The sequence below is a fragment of the Asterias rubens genome, chromosome 10 (genome assembly GCF_902459465.1).
Source record: "Asterias rubens chromosome 10, eAstRub1.3, whole genome shotgun sequence".
Taxonomy (NCBI): Eukaryota; Metazoa; Echinodermata; class Asteroidea; order Forcipulatida; family Asteriidae; genus Asterias; species Asterias rubens.
The window spans coordinates 6433050-6448608 of record NC_047071.1 but is presented as its reverse complement, the minus strand read 5'-3'; the positions used below and the strand labels follow the sequence as shown (position 1 = coordinate 6448608).

General features: G+C 36.6%; 1 protein-coding gene across 2 annotated transcripts in view; it reads right to left on the bottom strand.

The window, feature by feature from the left end:
• LOC117295510 (high affinity cAMP-specific and IBMX-insensitive 3',5'-cyclic phosphodiesterase 8B-like) overlaps positions 1–15559 on the bottom strand; it is a 186790-nt gene that overhangs the window by 35135 nt on the left and 136096 nt on the right. For both annotated transcript variants that reach the window (XM_033778196.1, XM_033778197.1), the window contains exon 16: positions 6481–6567. In XM_033778196.1, the coding sequence (XP_033634087.1) occupies positions 6481–6567 (87 nt within the window). The remainder of the gene's footprint in view (positions 1–6480; positions 6568–15559) is intronic.

Below are 15559 nucleotides of genomic sequence, written 5' to 3'. Positions count from 1 at the left end.
ATAATGATGCCATATTATGGTGTCATTATTTTTTTCCCAATTCAAAAAGGCATAATACCGTGAAAACTGGTAAGAGGAGGATATATACGTTGACATTTTTTTCACTAATTTCTCAAAAACTACAACACCACAGCAAGTAATATTGTAAGGGAAGCTTTCAACTATCATTATCTTCAAACTGTTTAAGTTTAGTGTAAATCTGTGGACATGATGGTGTGTCGTCGTCGTCAAAAACCCCTATTTTTACGCACGTTCGTTAAACCAAAACCCTAAACCTTCGTGTACAAAGCATATGGGTCCAGAACTCGGTTAGGAAACGAAGAAACAGAGACTGCGCTGTGGTCCAGAACATAGGTAGAGAAACAAGAAAAAGAGACTTGAGTAGACTCCTCTCAAGAAGTCACAACTCATGATAGGTACATACTGAATTGCATTTACCATAGAGAATGTTTAACAATAACATGGAAGTGACTGCATCCAGTTATATTCAAACGCGTAGACTCATCTCAAGACGTCACAACTCATGATAGGTACATACTGTATGGCATTTACCAAAGAGAATATTTAACAATAACATGGAAGCGACTGCATCCACTTATATTCAAATGAAGATTACGTGGCTAATTAATTAATATTTTTAATTTTGTTTAGATTTAGAGTAAAGCTTATGTTCTAAGCTTCAATTTGGTATAATAAACTCACTCTTTCGTATTATGGTTTAGGAGATTAGGCTTAAAGAAAAAACGTGTACAAATGCAATGGGGTTTTGGCGAGAAACAAAGAATAACTAGACATTAGGTGTTTGTGAACAAACACAAAGCTGTTCCGTGTTCTTTTGCTTGGATTATGTGCTAAAATGACCAAGGAGTCTATAACTGAAAACAAGTTTGAACATGTTGAATAGTGTCTTGAGTTATGGTGCCACTTCCGGTTGACCCGGAAGTAGAGGTCGACATGGGGTAACAGTAACTGTAGGCTAATCTCCAATGCCAAAGGAGTCTCCCCAGGTCGAAATTCTAGTTGAACCTAGTTAAACTGGATTTAACTGGAACTAGTTGAAAACCAGTTGATAAACTAGTTAAACACAGTTAAAACCAGTTGGTTTAATATGGAAAATGGACAGACACCAACTGGTTTATAATTTAAACCTAGATGAACACAGTTAAACCTAGTCCAAACCAGTTGGTTAATATGGAAAATGGATGACTTTGGTCACTATCCAGTTGAACCAGTTGACCCCAGTTAACTGGGTTCAACTGGAATTTTTACCTGGGTCTAACTGAAAAAAGTTTGAAAATCGATATTGTCCCACTTTGGGTTGACCCAGAAGTAGAGGTCAAGTTGAGGTCACGGTTTTTTGCAATTTATCTCCAATCCCCAAGGAGTCTATAACTACCAACAGTCTAAAAATCGGCCGTGTACATCTTGAGATATGGTCCCACTTCCGGTTGACCCGGAAGTAGAGGTCAACTTGAGGTCACGGTTTTTCAAAGTTTATTTTAACGCCTTAGGGGTCTAATACTGAAAAAGTTTGAAAATCGGTTGTACAGTACTTGAGATATGGTCCCACTTCCGGTTGACCCGGAAGTTGAGGTCAACTTGAGGTCACGGTTTTTCAAAATTAATCTCCAATCCCCAAGGAGTCTTTAACTACAAACAGTCTAAAAAACGGCAGTGTACTTCTTGAGATATGGTGCTACAAAGATTTCCCAATTAAATATGCAAATATGGGTCACATGGTTAATTAATTACGATTTTTAACATTTTTTGGGGTCGGTGGTTTGATGTTTGATCTAGTACGATTTGATTTCATAGAACTCTTAAACACCAAACTCTGCGCTTATGATCACCATTTTCCGCTTACTGTGTTGTTCAAACATCATCGTGTCATGCATGCACACAGGTTATGTTGGGCTAACAATTGAGAAAAAGAAAAGGCAACACTATCGATATAAAGATAAGAATCTAACTTATATATTACAAAAAGAAATATTTTTTTAGTTTTGGGGGATAAAAAAAAATGTTGTTATCGCACAGAGATTCGAACTCGCAAGTATCAGAGTTGTAAGCGCGACTGATGACCACTAGGCTATAAGGGCCAATGCACAATTCGTGGGTTTACATGTGTGTGTATCAACAGAGGGGATTATGATCCGGCGAAATAATTCTCGTTTCATGATTTTGCGAACATTGTCAGTAAATATGAGGGTTGAAATGTACATGTAGTATTAGATGCCTTTAGGGGTTTTTAACGACGGCGTCGTCGTCGTAAAAAACCCCTATTTAAATTACGCACGTTTGTCCCGGACAACGCAGGTAATATTTTAAGGGAAGCTTTCAACTGTCATTATCTTCAAACTGTTTAAGTTTAGTGTAATTCTGTGGACACCATGGTATGTCGTCGTCGTCAAAAACCCCTATTTATATACGCACGTTCATTAAACGAAAACCCTAAACCTTCGTGTACAAAGTATATTGGTCCAGAACTCGGTTAGGAAACGAATAAAAAGAGACTGCGCTATGGTCCAGAACGTAAGTAGAAAAACAAGAAAAGGAGACTTAAGTAGACTCCTCTCCAGAAGTCACAACTCATGATAGGTACATACTGAATTGCATTTACCATAGAGAATGTTTATTAACAATAACATGGAAGCGACTGCATCCAGTTATATTCAAATCGGAGACTCATCTCAAGAAGTCACAACTCATGATAGGTACATACTGTATGGCATTTACCAAAGAGAATATTTAACAATAACATGGAAGCGACTGCATCCAGTTATATTCAAATGAAGATTACGTGGCTAATTAATTAATATTTTTAATTTGTTTACATTTAGAGTAAAGCTTATGTTCTAAGCTTCAATTTGGTATATGATTTCACTCTTTTGAAGTTATGGTCTAGGAGAATAGACTTAAATAAAGAGCGTGTACAAATGCAATGGGGTTTTGGCGAGAAACAAAGAATAATAATAATAATAATAATAATAATAATAATAATAATAAAAAATAAAATAAAAATCTCAACGAAAACAATAGCTGTTCCGACTGGATCGGAACAGCTAATAATAATAAAAATAATAAAAATCCTGACGAAAACAATACCTGTTCCGACGGTAGGTCGGAACAGCTACATGTAATACTAATAATAATAATAAAAATAATAAAAATCTCGACGAAACAATAGCTGTTCCGACTAGATCGGAACAGCTACATGTAAAAATCTCGACGAAAACAATACCTGTTCCAACGGTAGGTCGGAACTTCTAATAAAAATCTCGACGAAAACAATACCTGTTCCGACGGTACATGTAGGTCGGAACAGCTAACAACAACCCTGCTGTATTCCACCAACAGAGGGCGCTAGCATGGCCAAACGAGCTCCATCTGTGTTCACATGCGATTCTATTTTACACACAGCAGATGTGATCAAGTGTTAAATGCACCAGCGTTTATGTGGCGCTGATTGCGCGGATTGCAGGGCGTAATATCAGCAGGTAATGATTAACCAGATTTAAGTAATCAATAACCAATAAGTGTCATGTAACACTCTCCCCTACTAAAAGAGAACGACTTACGCTCAACTGTAGGTAAACAATACTTCAGTTTGAGTTTATATAATCAATCTTTCAATCAATTATAGGCAATTCCCAACTCAGTGCATTTTGTATGGTCATAGAGCAAGGAACAGAAGGAGTTACAACTAGTCGTACTTCAAAGATTCCACGTGTGTTACCGCAATCACAAATGACCAGCACTAATTGCAGAAACATTTGCGGGCGCATTTAATAATAATAATAATAACCTTACTTATATAGCGCTTTTTACAAAAGCGATACAAAGCGCTTACGAAATACAGTAGCAACCAAACAAAAGATAAACTACATGTTTTACAGACAAAACAATGCAATTAACAATGATACAATCTAGAGCAACGTAGGATAGAGGTGGGTACTCAAAAGGTACGAATGATCTCCGTTCAGCTCTTGAAAATCCACAAGTTGTATCTCAAAATTTCCCATCATTCATCATTCATCACATCCAGCAAATGAGTCAGTAAACGATGGGATACCAGCTTGCTATGCAACAGTAAATAGAATACGCTACAACTGACAGTGCAGTTTCCATTTATATAATCAAACTAGGTCCGGGTTGCATACTATCAAAAGTTGACATTCAGTCGGCATTCAAAATAATACCAGTCCATCCGGAAGATCATCATCTGCTTGGTTCCAAATGGGAAGGGCAATTTTTTACGATATAACCTTACCAATGGGGTGTCGTGCAAGTTGGGCCATTTATGAAGCTTTCAGGCTCACTAGAGTATGGCGCGATTTTCTAAAAGAATTGGTTCTTTGGAAAGTGGCCGGTAGAATGGACTACAGTAGGTATTACTTTGAAAGAACTGTATCCAATAAATGCTGCCTTTCATGTGTGAGGTAATTGTTTTGCCAACAAAAGGATCACAATACACACAGATAACAAAGCCCTAGTCAGCACCTTGAATTCCAAAATGTCTAAAGACGTACGTTAGTCGTTAAATCAATGAAAGGCAACTTTCAGATTAAAGCAGCCCACATACCGGGGGTAGAAGACGTTTTAGCTGACAAATTATCCCGACTGCAGGTAGAGTCAATCAAAAAGTTAGCACCATGGGCGGAGAAACAACCAATAACGCTTCCGGGGCTGCTACATTGTAAATCTACTACTAACTAACTCAATGGCACCCAAAGGGCAATTGGGTACTCATTAATTTTCTACAGCAATATGGATTTAACAATGCATTACATTTGCCTCCAATCGTAATGGCACTGTTGGTAACACATTTTATATGAGGCAAAGTATGCATCAAGTACTATTTCAACGTTTATTTCAGCTTATAGTTACGTATATAAGTTGTACAATATGCAAGAACCAGGTCAATCATTTTTGGGATTGGGAAGGTGGCGTTCCGACGCATTCAAAAGTTATATCAGAGTGTAATCAAGTTTTCAAAAGTTAGAGGGGCACCGAGGCGTTTTGCGGGGAGCTGCCCCACTCAGCGTGGGCCGACTTGTGGCGGATTGCCCCACAAAAAAATGCTCTATGCTAGAAACTTTGCATAACTGGTATTTTATATCTAGGAAATATTAAAATGTGGTATTAACCGGGTAATTCATAAGAACATATCAGATTATTAAACTAAAACAGTACATGCAAGTGTTAAAGAAGCTAATTTGTGGTTTAAAGATTATGGACAAGTAAGAAGCATTAATCGACAATAAAGTAGTAAAGGTTTTCATGTACAAATTTACTAAACATATATTTCAGTCTAGATAACTCTACAGTTAGAACAATAAATAAGTTACCTAATTTCATCAACGTCTTTTAAAGTAAACCTTTAAATTTATCATAAGACAATGATGTTTATGTTATTATGGGTAACTAAGAATGTTTTGTATGACATTAAAGAAAGGACTCCTAAACCCAAAGCAAGTGCTAATTGAACAGTTATTTCGAGTCAAGGACCTAAAGCCATAAACGAGGTATATCCTCCTCTTACCAGTTTTTACGGTATTACATGTATGCCTTTTTCTTTGAATTTGGAAAAAAATAATGATGCCATAATTTTTATATCAACCGATGCCCTAATTAACTTCATTTGTTAATATGAAGTATGCAAACATATATTAAAACTTGATGGGCATTGAAATGTTCACACCACACACCGATCTTCGATGACTTCAACTGGACTTCCCGGTGAAGCCATTCATGGAAGAAACATCTGCAGTGACTACAAGTGTTCTTTGAGACTCTGTGTATGACTCTATAGCCAGCAGTTGTCTTCATTTTATTCAAAATATTTTTTATTAAATTAAAATAATTACCATGGTAACTTGCAAAAAATAAAAAAAATAAAAAAAATAATAAAAAGTGTGAATAATTACTGGCTTTCAAATCTGATTTTAATTTTTAATTTTTATATTTTTGTTCTTAATATTTATAATAAAGCGTATAAGTAAACAGTGATAATTGAATCAACAAGCCGATTGTTTAAATTTTAGTATTAATAATAATATTGATATGAGGGTTAAAAAATTAAAATCTCAAAAAATATTAGAAAATGATATAAGGCACATGGCTTCTTTAATTTCTTTTCCAGAATGCTCAGCAAAATATTCAGTCACATGATTTGATCATCATGAATTGTGAATTGAATATTTTTTTATAGGGCCTCAACATTATGACATATTTTTGTTCCTTGTAGAAATGCCTAAAATACCAAACTTTTTGCATTTACAAGTGCAATCCAACCAGTGGAGCCTTACGTGTTTCTAAGTTTTGGTCAAGGGAGAGAAGACTCTTTTGCTTGGCAAATAAAACCACACAATTTTTTATCTAGGGACTGTTTACATCGTGCACAGAGAGGTAACAAATTTGCCACGATTTTAGGAACACCTCGAAAACAGGACCTCCTACGATATATTATGGATTACTTACCTATCTAACTCCTTGAAAATGTTGCACCTGTCTTCTCTTGTAGTCAGTTGGAATGCAAGTGCAGCATGATGACTTTCTAGTACAGCCCTAAAAAGCAATTCACAAAAAAAAAAAAAATTATTTGTAGAATTAAAAACACTAAGTGATGAGGTAAACATCACTTCAATTTTTTGTATCACTTCCATTTTGAAGGGCTTACATTGTAGTTTTCAAAATAGGTGACAAATTGTTGAGAAACCTAATCCTATATGGTGAGATGTTAATAGCATTTTTTTTAAATTTGAGGGGCTAATCATCCTACTCGCAGCTAAGAGCTGAATTGCAAAGGACGCGGATACAACGTGTTCGAGAAGCAGGAATGCAAGGCGCCTTTGGCCACGGAGCACAGCCAAGATCGAAAGTGTTTGATTTTTCCTGAGGGAGGAAAACCGAATGGTCTGGAAAACCCCTGTGGCACAGCAGAGAACCAACGCACAACTCAACTCACATCTGGCCGGGAATCGAACCGGGGTCACCTTGCTGAGAGCCGAGCGCTTTACGCACAAGCCAACCATGCCACTCTTCCTCATGTGGGGTTTTATAAAATAATTTTGTGGAGCAAGAAGAATATTAGAATTATACTTGTATATTTATTGTATTCTATTCCCAATGTGCCCACAGCTCAAAAAGGAATTGAATGAAAAAACCTTATGTTTTAGCAGCAGGTACCGCAGCGATTTATCCCGATGCAAATTTAACATCCATTATATCGTCGCGGTATACTGACCCGCTGCAAAAACATAGGATTTCAACTGCCTCCAGCTACAGGGCAATCTCTGTGGTCTAGTTGGTAAGAAACTGCTCTAGAATTGCAAGATCGAGTCAGGGGTTCCAAAACCAACCAAGCAATATGCTTGTGATATTTTTCACAGGACTCTGGAAAGTACCGAGTACATGATGTATACAGTGCTAACACACATCGGTGTATGGGTTAAAAACCAAAATTAATATTGTTTATCCTCGATGCAAATTTAACCTCTATATCGTTGTGGTGCCCGATGCCAAAACATAGGATTCGGTAGTCTAGTTGGTAAGACACTGCTCTAAAATTCTAAAATTCTAAAGTAATATGCCTGTAAGGTGTATGGGAAAAAAACAAAACTAATATTCTTTATCCCCGATGCAAATTTATCAGCAATTATAATAAACCTTGGGAAACAAAGGAACCCAAGCTACTGTTGAATGAAAAAAACAGTTAATTTTGCTGTCATTTATTTCTGATATATGTATTGAACATCAATAAAATGTGTTTTGTTTATTCCCGACATAACTGACTTGCGTACTTAGCGTATAAGTCATGCCCCCCCTTTTGTGGGATGTTACCGCCCCCTACCATCGACGTCACATCGGGATTTCAAACATATTGTCGGCAAAAAGAATCTGGTCCCTAACTACACGCGGCTAGGTACCAGGCCACACAGTGCACACGTCTCTATATGCACAAAGCCAGGGGGCCCGGCGGCTCGCGTTACCGACATGACGTCACGTTTATGCAAATGAAGGCTCCCTTTTAGGGGCAGGGTGGGTTCCCCTAATCTCTTGAAAACCATTTTTAAAATACTTGCGCATTTAATAAAAAATTAAAAAATAAAATTCAGGTTTGAAAAGTCATGTTTAATCGTTTAAATGAATAACAAAAATACTGCAGCCACCCTTTAATGTTGAAAATTAATCTGTGTATGCTAATGACCTTAATGCATTCCCTTGTAGATTTGGTAAAACTGACTTCAGCAGTAAACAGACACAGGTGGCTTATGTTAGAGCCCTCTTTGTTAACTTTTCCAGTGCATTCAATACTATTCAGCCTCACCTCATGATTAAAAAGCTACTTGATCTTAATGTAAATTCTAATACTGTTTTATGGATACAAAGAATTCTTACTAAACGCAAACAACAGGTTAAGCTCAATTCCACTTTCTCACCATTGCTTTGCACAAATACAGGTGCCCCACAAGGTTGTGTCCTGTTCACGGTCTTGTATACAATTTATACCAATGACTGCAGAGCAAAAGACACTGATAACTTGATCATCAAATATGCGGATGATACTTCAATTGTTGGTTGTATGTCTTCCACAGAGGACTCTTTGCAATGCTACAACAGCAAAGTTAATAATTTTTTTAACTGGTGTACAGAAGATAACCTTGAAATTAATGTGAATAAAACAAAGGAATTGATTATTGACTTCATAAAGAGGGCTATGCCCATACCAGAGCTACTAAAATGGACGGTCAATTAAAAGAGTATCAGAGAAGTACTCTGGAACTGTTTTAGACAAAAAATTGAAGTGTTATAAAAACACAATTGTACTAGTAAATACGTCAACGTTTGTATTTTCTTAGAAAGCTCAACTCCATTGGCGTAGATAATACCATTTTAGAACCATTTTACCCCATTATTTTTCAAAGTGCAATCTCTTTAAGCCTTATTCGTGTTTGTGGAAATATGCTATCCCGGGACAAACAATCTTTCTTACGAGAAGTTAAGCAAGCTAGAAAAAAAACCAGAGCCGAAAAACAAAGCCCAGAGGCACTTTACCATGACCAAGTATGTACAAAGGGAAACATGATCCTGTCTGCTGTCTGACCCATCCCATCCCACCCTAAGTTTGTTTTAGTCGTCGGTGGGAGGATCACCTTTTAGAATAAGGACACAACGCTACAACAACTCCTTTGTCCCTACAGCAATTCGTTTTTACAATGATTCTTAAGTTAGCTGATTCTTAAGTTAGAACGGCCATGTGCGTTGAAGCGCGGCGAAGTTAATGAGCTATCCTTGCCGGGCGCTATTGTTAGTATAACAATAAGTCTCATGAATAAACAAGTTGTATTTTCAGGTCATGAATATCAGCGGCTTGGACGCGGACCGGCCCGACAAGACAATCACACCATCCAGCGCATGTGATAATCAGGGAACGATTTCGCCTGTATCACATCGCAATTTGTGATGCAATTTTGATGATTTGCTATGCAATTGTAAAAAGTGCATCGCAAATGTTGTGATCCAATTTGCGAAGCATAATTTGCAACATTTATGCTTGATACAAAAATATCGATTTTTAACTTGAAACCATTCACATTTAATCAATTTTCCCGCAACAAAAACAATGCTAAATTAATAAGAAATCACCGCCGCCGCGACTACTAAACGTTTTCTTCCATGATGTTGAATACAATATGCTGCTCTGGCAGTAGGGCAAAATTGACCAATGAAAACATTTGTTACGCGCTATATGGAAATTCAACAGCCAATAAAAACACCGGTCTCTGAAACTGTGGCTTCCTCCCCCTCAGACATTGGACAAACCAGACTATCTGGTTGTTTTGACATGGAGACACACTCGCACAGGTGTGTATATTTGTTTATTGGTGACGGTGACTTGGGATTTTATAAATAAGAAACTAATGTTTTCCGCTTGGAAAGTAAGAACGAACGGTTCAAATTGTCCCCTGGATACTCTGACCCACTTGGAACGGAGTTTGCACGTAGCCTGGAACTTTTGTCAGTCGAAGCCGGGAATAAAGACAACCATTTTTAAAATTCATGTTTTGGTTATGTAGGCTCAACCAAGTCTTAAAAATCACACATTGGAGGAAATGGATTTTAGTTTACACATCCACCCTTACTTTGCTTTTTAATCTGCAAAGGTAAAACCATTGTTAACCACCTACGTTCCTCCGCGGTTCCGCCGGTCAGCTCATAAGCTGGACCTTACAATGGCCGACCGGTCGCTCCGCGATGCCCCCGGAATATTCATGTTTATTGACATGTAAATGAGCCGTCGTGGCCGTGGACATGCCCGGTTGCTACGGGTTCTTTTGTTACAAAAATCCGCGGACTCCCGCAGAATGCACGCGGAATGGAAGGGCTTGGAGGTTTTGACAAGGCGCCTTATGCAAGTCATAAACTGACCAACACCGTGATCGCCAGGGCAACAACATAACTAATGCAAGAGCGTTTGAGCCAACCGGCCTGGTAGTATTATCATAGAATATTTCCAAGCAAAGTGCGATCCTGACTGGTACTTCGCAGAATTACTCGTTTCAAATGCGGTTTTGTTCCTACAACTCCTTGGCTAGGCTACACCAGAACCAGAGAAATTGTACTACAAGCCCTCTGACCATTCGTATCAGACATTCACTAATTCCTCCTCCGTAGCCTGAGGCAAGTAAGGGGGGGGGGGCAACTGCAGCTATAAAGGCCCTACTCCTGTAATGATCTGACAGGTACTTTAGGGCGCATAAGTAAAATGACACGGACAATATTCTAACGTCATGTGTGTGCTTTCATGTTAGATTCTCACAAGTGCATTGAAGCACTTAACATCAATAAACAAACAGTAGTGTTGAAGCATTGTTATTATAACTAGACATAGAATTTTATTACAAAAACACGGTGTTCGGTTGGACCTTACGTGGTGACGTAGTTCAAAACGATGAACCATAAAGATGACTTTTTATACAAAGTGTCGTTAATTTTTATAGTTAAACTTGTATCACAGTTTTTAACAACTCCTTTTTTCTTCACAAATGCAATATGTTTGTGTGAGATTGGCTTGAGGTTTTCATTTGCAATTTATGGAAACCCTTTAAACCCCTGCACAGGATGGTGTACACAGTTTTGATAATCAACAGCACCCTCTTTTGTTGGACAAACGAGAGCGCTGTTGGGATTCCCCCAAAAATGTTCGCGCCATATGATTTTTACACATTTTAAAAGTTCTTTTATTGTTATTTAATACCTGATGACGTCATTTATGACGTATTTAGGCCGTTAAAAATACTAACTTTCAACTATCTGTTGAGCTTCAAGGTTCAAATCAATCTCAATCTTGAGTTATCTATTTATAGTTATTTATTTATATTTATTAATCCATTATCTATTTTTTTGGATATATTTATGTTGGAAAAGAGCTCATTTCCGTTGCGTGTGTTGTTATTTTATTTTTTGTTATTTATTCATTTACTGATTTACCTATTTGTTTAGCCATATATTGCATTTTCGTTGTTGTTTTTGTTGTTTTGTTGTTTTGATTGCTTTATTCATATTTAATCATCTGTTTATTGATGTAAGAGTTTAAGTGGAAAAGGTGTTTGCTTGATTAACTTTTTCGTTGATTGACCTATTTTTTGTTAAATCCATCCCTTTATTGAATTATTTGTTGCTTTATCTCTTTTTTACATGTACTTTTCTAATTATTTATTCATTCATTTGTTAATACTTTTTATTTATTTGTTTTAATTAACTATTTATTTGTTTATTTATTTATTTGCTATCTGCTTGTCTAATTTCTGGTTTTGGTTTTGTTATTTTAATTTGTGCTTTGTGTTAACAGATTATTTATATAAATATTTATTTCAAATTATTATTATTTTCCAAAGAGAGTATTTTATATAGTGTGTTTGCTTCCCTATGTGACTGGATTAACAGGCTTTCGAGCTACAGTGTTTAATTATACTTTTGTTGATCCTGGCCATCACATTAAGGTTGTTTTATAATTTCCTGTCCTTATTGTTTTTCTTGCTTTGTATTTACTTTTGTACATGTACTTATAATTATCTATTTGACATACTGTCTGCTTGTATATGTAATTGTTTATTGGCCAAATAAAGAATAAGAATAAGAATAGATAAGCTCAAAAGTTGTGACGTCATCATTCCCAAAAAGTGGGGGTTTCATCCACTCACTATTGCCTATGTACATAATAAGTTTTAAGTTTGTATAAGCTTTACTTTTGTTTTAAAGCTCAAAAGTATTTTTTGATGAAAAAATGCGAAGGCGAACTTTGACCCATGGTAACGACCGGAAGTTAAGGTCATACGATTTTGGCGTGAACTTTTCAAATGTTGTCCATGTCTTTATCTATCTGATGCCCAAGTATTAACATCATAGCTTTTATAATTGTTGAGATACAGTGAAAAGCAAATGTCGTTTTTCAACTTTAAAAACCTTTCCATGACTTCATCAATGACGTCATCATTCCCAAAAAGTGGCGGTTTCATCTACTCACTATTGCCCATGTACATAGTAAGTTTTAAGTTTGTACAAGCTTTACTTTTGTTTAAAATTGCTGGAGAAGGTTCCCAGGGAAAGAAAAACACAAGGGAAACTAGACATAGTGCTTTTTGTTAATTACAAAAACACGGTGTTCGGTTGGACGTTACGTGATGACGTGGTTCAAAAACATTGAACCATAAAGATGTTTTTTATACAATGTGTCGTTATTTTATAGTTAAATGTGCATTACAGATTTGAGAATCCCCTTAAAATGTTTTAGAAAAGTGTGCCATAATGCGATCGTTAATGCAAAGCCACTCCGGATTTTTAGGTTTAGTTTTTCAACTGAAAATCTTATGTCACGATAAAAAGTCGCTTCTAAACGAAAGCAAGGTCAAACACTAACAAAAAAATTTTGTCGTGGAAAAGACCATAAAAATAGCTTATTGGTAGCATTTGTGATTCTCAAGATATAAATTTTCTAGCTATTTAATGTAATGACTTCATCAATGACGTCATCAATTCAAAAAAGGTTGTGGTTTTGGTGCGAGACGTTATCACTCAACTATTGCGATTTTCCGCTCTGCACATAGCGCTCAATGTTTCTAAAATCTTTATACCCAACAGCGCCCTCTTTCGTTGGACCAAAGAGAGCGCCGTTGGATATTCCCCCCAAATTGCGCGCCATATGATTTTTACAAATTTTAAACTTTGATTTATTGTAGTTTAATGCCCGATGACGTCATTATGACATAGTTAGGTCTGTGGTGTCTTGATACCAAGGTTCACCTATCTGTTGAGTTTCAACGTTCAAATCAATCTCAATCTTGAGTTATTCCGTAGATAAGCTCGAAAGTTTTTTGTTTATAAAAAAAACACGAAGGCGAACTTTGATCCAGGGTAACGACCCGGAAGTTAACGTCGTACGATTTTTGCGTTAACTTTTCAAATGTTGTCCAAGTCTTTATCTATTCGATGCCTAAGTATGAACATCATAGCTTTTATATTCGTTGAGATACAGCAACAAGCAAATGGTAATTTTTCAACATTAAAAACCTTGTCATGACGTCATTAATGTCGTCATCATTCCAAAAAAGTGGCGGTTTCATCTACTCACTATTGCCGATGTACACAGTAAGTTTTAAGTTTGTACAAGCTTTACTTTTGTTTAAAATTGCTTGGGAAGGTTCAGAGGTAAAGAAGAACACGAGGAAAACTAAATCTATGAACAGATTGTTGATAGCTTTTTAATTTTCACAGAAAGTAAAAGTGTAAATCTATTACATTTATACCTTTCTTTGCACAGAAAACAAATGCTAAGGTTAATACTTGTTAAAGCGATGTATTTTATTAGTAAAGAGCTAACTATGTGCAAAGTTTGAAGGTTTTGTGATCCTTGTGATGTTTAACTCAAGAGTAAACTTCTTAAAAGGTTAACTGGATTTGGGGAAACTTTATACGAAACAACAGTTTACTAGTTTTAGACTTGTGAAGTAAATAACTGTAAAAGACTTATTTATTAAGTATTACAGAGGTTTCGCAAGTGTACGACACGGGTACAGATACAACTACGATAACTGGGATGCACGTTAGATTTTGTTAGGCATTAAATAAACACTTATTTTGAAAAGCAATGATTTGTACACAAAGCTTTACCGTGTAGCGCGCTAAACACTGCCGTGAGTGCCGGATAGAAACACCCTTCACGAGTTGATGTCACGAATCCGCTTCCCGGTGTTTGATCAAAGCATAACCAATGTTCGTCTTTTTCTGGTTGCATTTTCTCACATAATTAAAAGTCATACGAATCACTGAAGTAGGTGGCCATCTCAGCGAAGCTTCGTCTTTAATTCCGTTTTGATAATTAAGCCATGAGAAGGGCGAACAGGGGAACAATTTGATGCCGAATATGATATGAGCGGACTTCAATTGTAAAATGTTGGTACACCATTAAACTAGCGCTACGTTGTAAGTACAATGACCTGAGACTTGTCAAAACATGAATGGAAATCACGCGTACAGTCAAACGATGAACTATTCCGAGCAGAACACACAGGCCTCGTGGACTGATAAAGGTGTGATCAATGGAGCGGAACGGCCAGCCAAAGCGCTTTTGCAGTGTACGCAGTTATCATGCGGGTCAACACATCCGTGGGCTTTATCGTCCGATTTCGACCAGAGTTTCAGGTCAAATTGGTATCATCTCTGTGGGAAAGTTTGAGCAGGATCACTCATCTATAACGGGATGCAAAATTTATGTTGAAATGTTACGTAGTTTTAGAGATCAAAATTTGTAAACTTTTTCAACTTTTGGTTTGAACCGGAAGTCAAGGTCAAATGGGGTCATATTGTGTGTAGCGTTTTTTGAAGTTTGATCGACCTGTCCGATGATATGTAGATTGTCAAAATCCACCATGTGGTTCAGGAGTTATGATTTCTTTAAAATATTTAACTTTGATTTGTTGTAATTCAAAACCTGATGACGTCATCATGACATCATTAAGTTTGTGTGGTCTTATTATTAAGGTTCAATTGTCTGATGAGTTTCAATGTTGAATTCCATATCAATCTTGAGTTATGACAACAAATTGTCTTTTTTTACAAAAAAACACAAAAAACACAAAGGCAGAGTTTGACCTTCCGGTACGACCGGAAGATGAGGTCATACGATTTTGGCGTTAACTTTTCAAATGTTGTCCAAGTCTTTATCTATCTGATGCCCAAGTATGAACATCATAGCATTCATATTCGTTGAGATACAGCGAAAAGAAAATGTCGTTTTTCAACTTTAAAAACCTTGCCATGACGTCATCAATGACGTCATCATTCCCAAAAAGTGGCGGTTTCATCTACTCACTATTGCCTATGTACATAGTAAGTTTTAAGTTTGTAAAAGCTTTACTTTTGTTTAAAATTGCTGGAGAAGGTTCGCAGGGAAAGAAGAACACGAGGGGAAAAAAAACAAAACAGAACAATAACAATAGTTGTTCGGCTGTTGGCCGAACACCTAACTAGACGTAGAGTTTTTTGTTAATTACAAAAA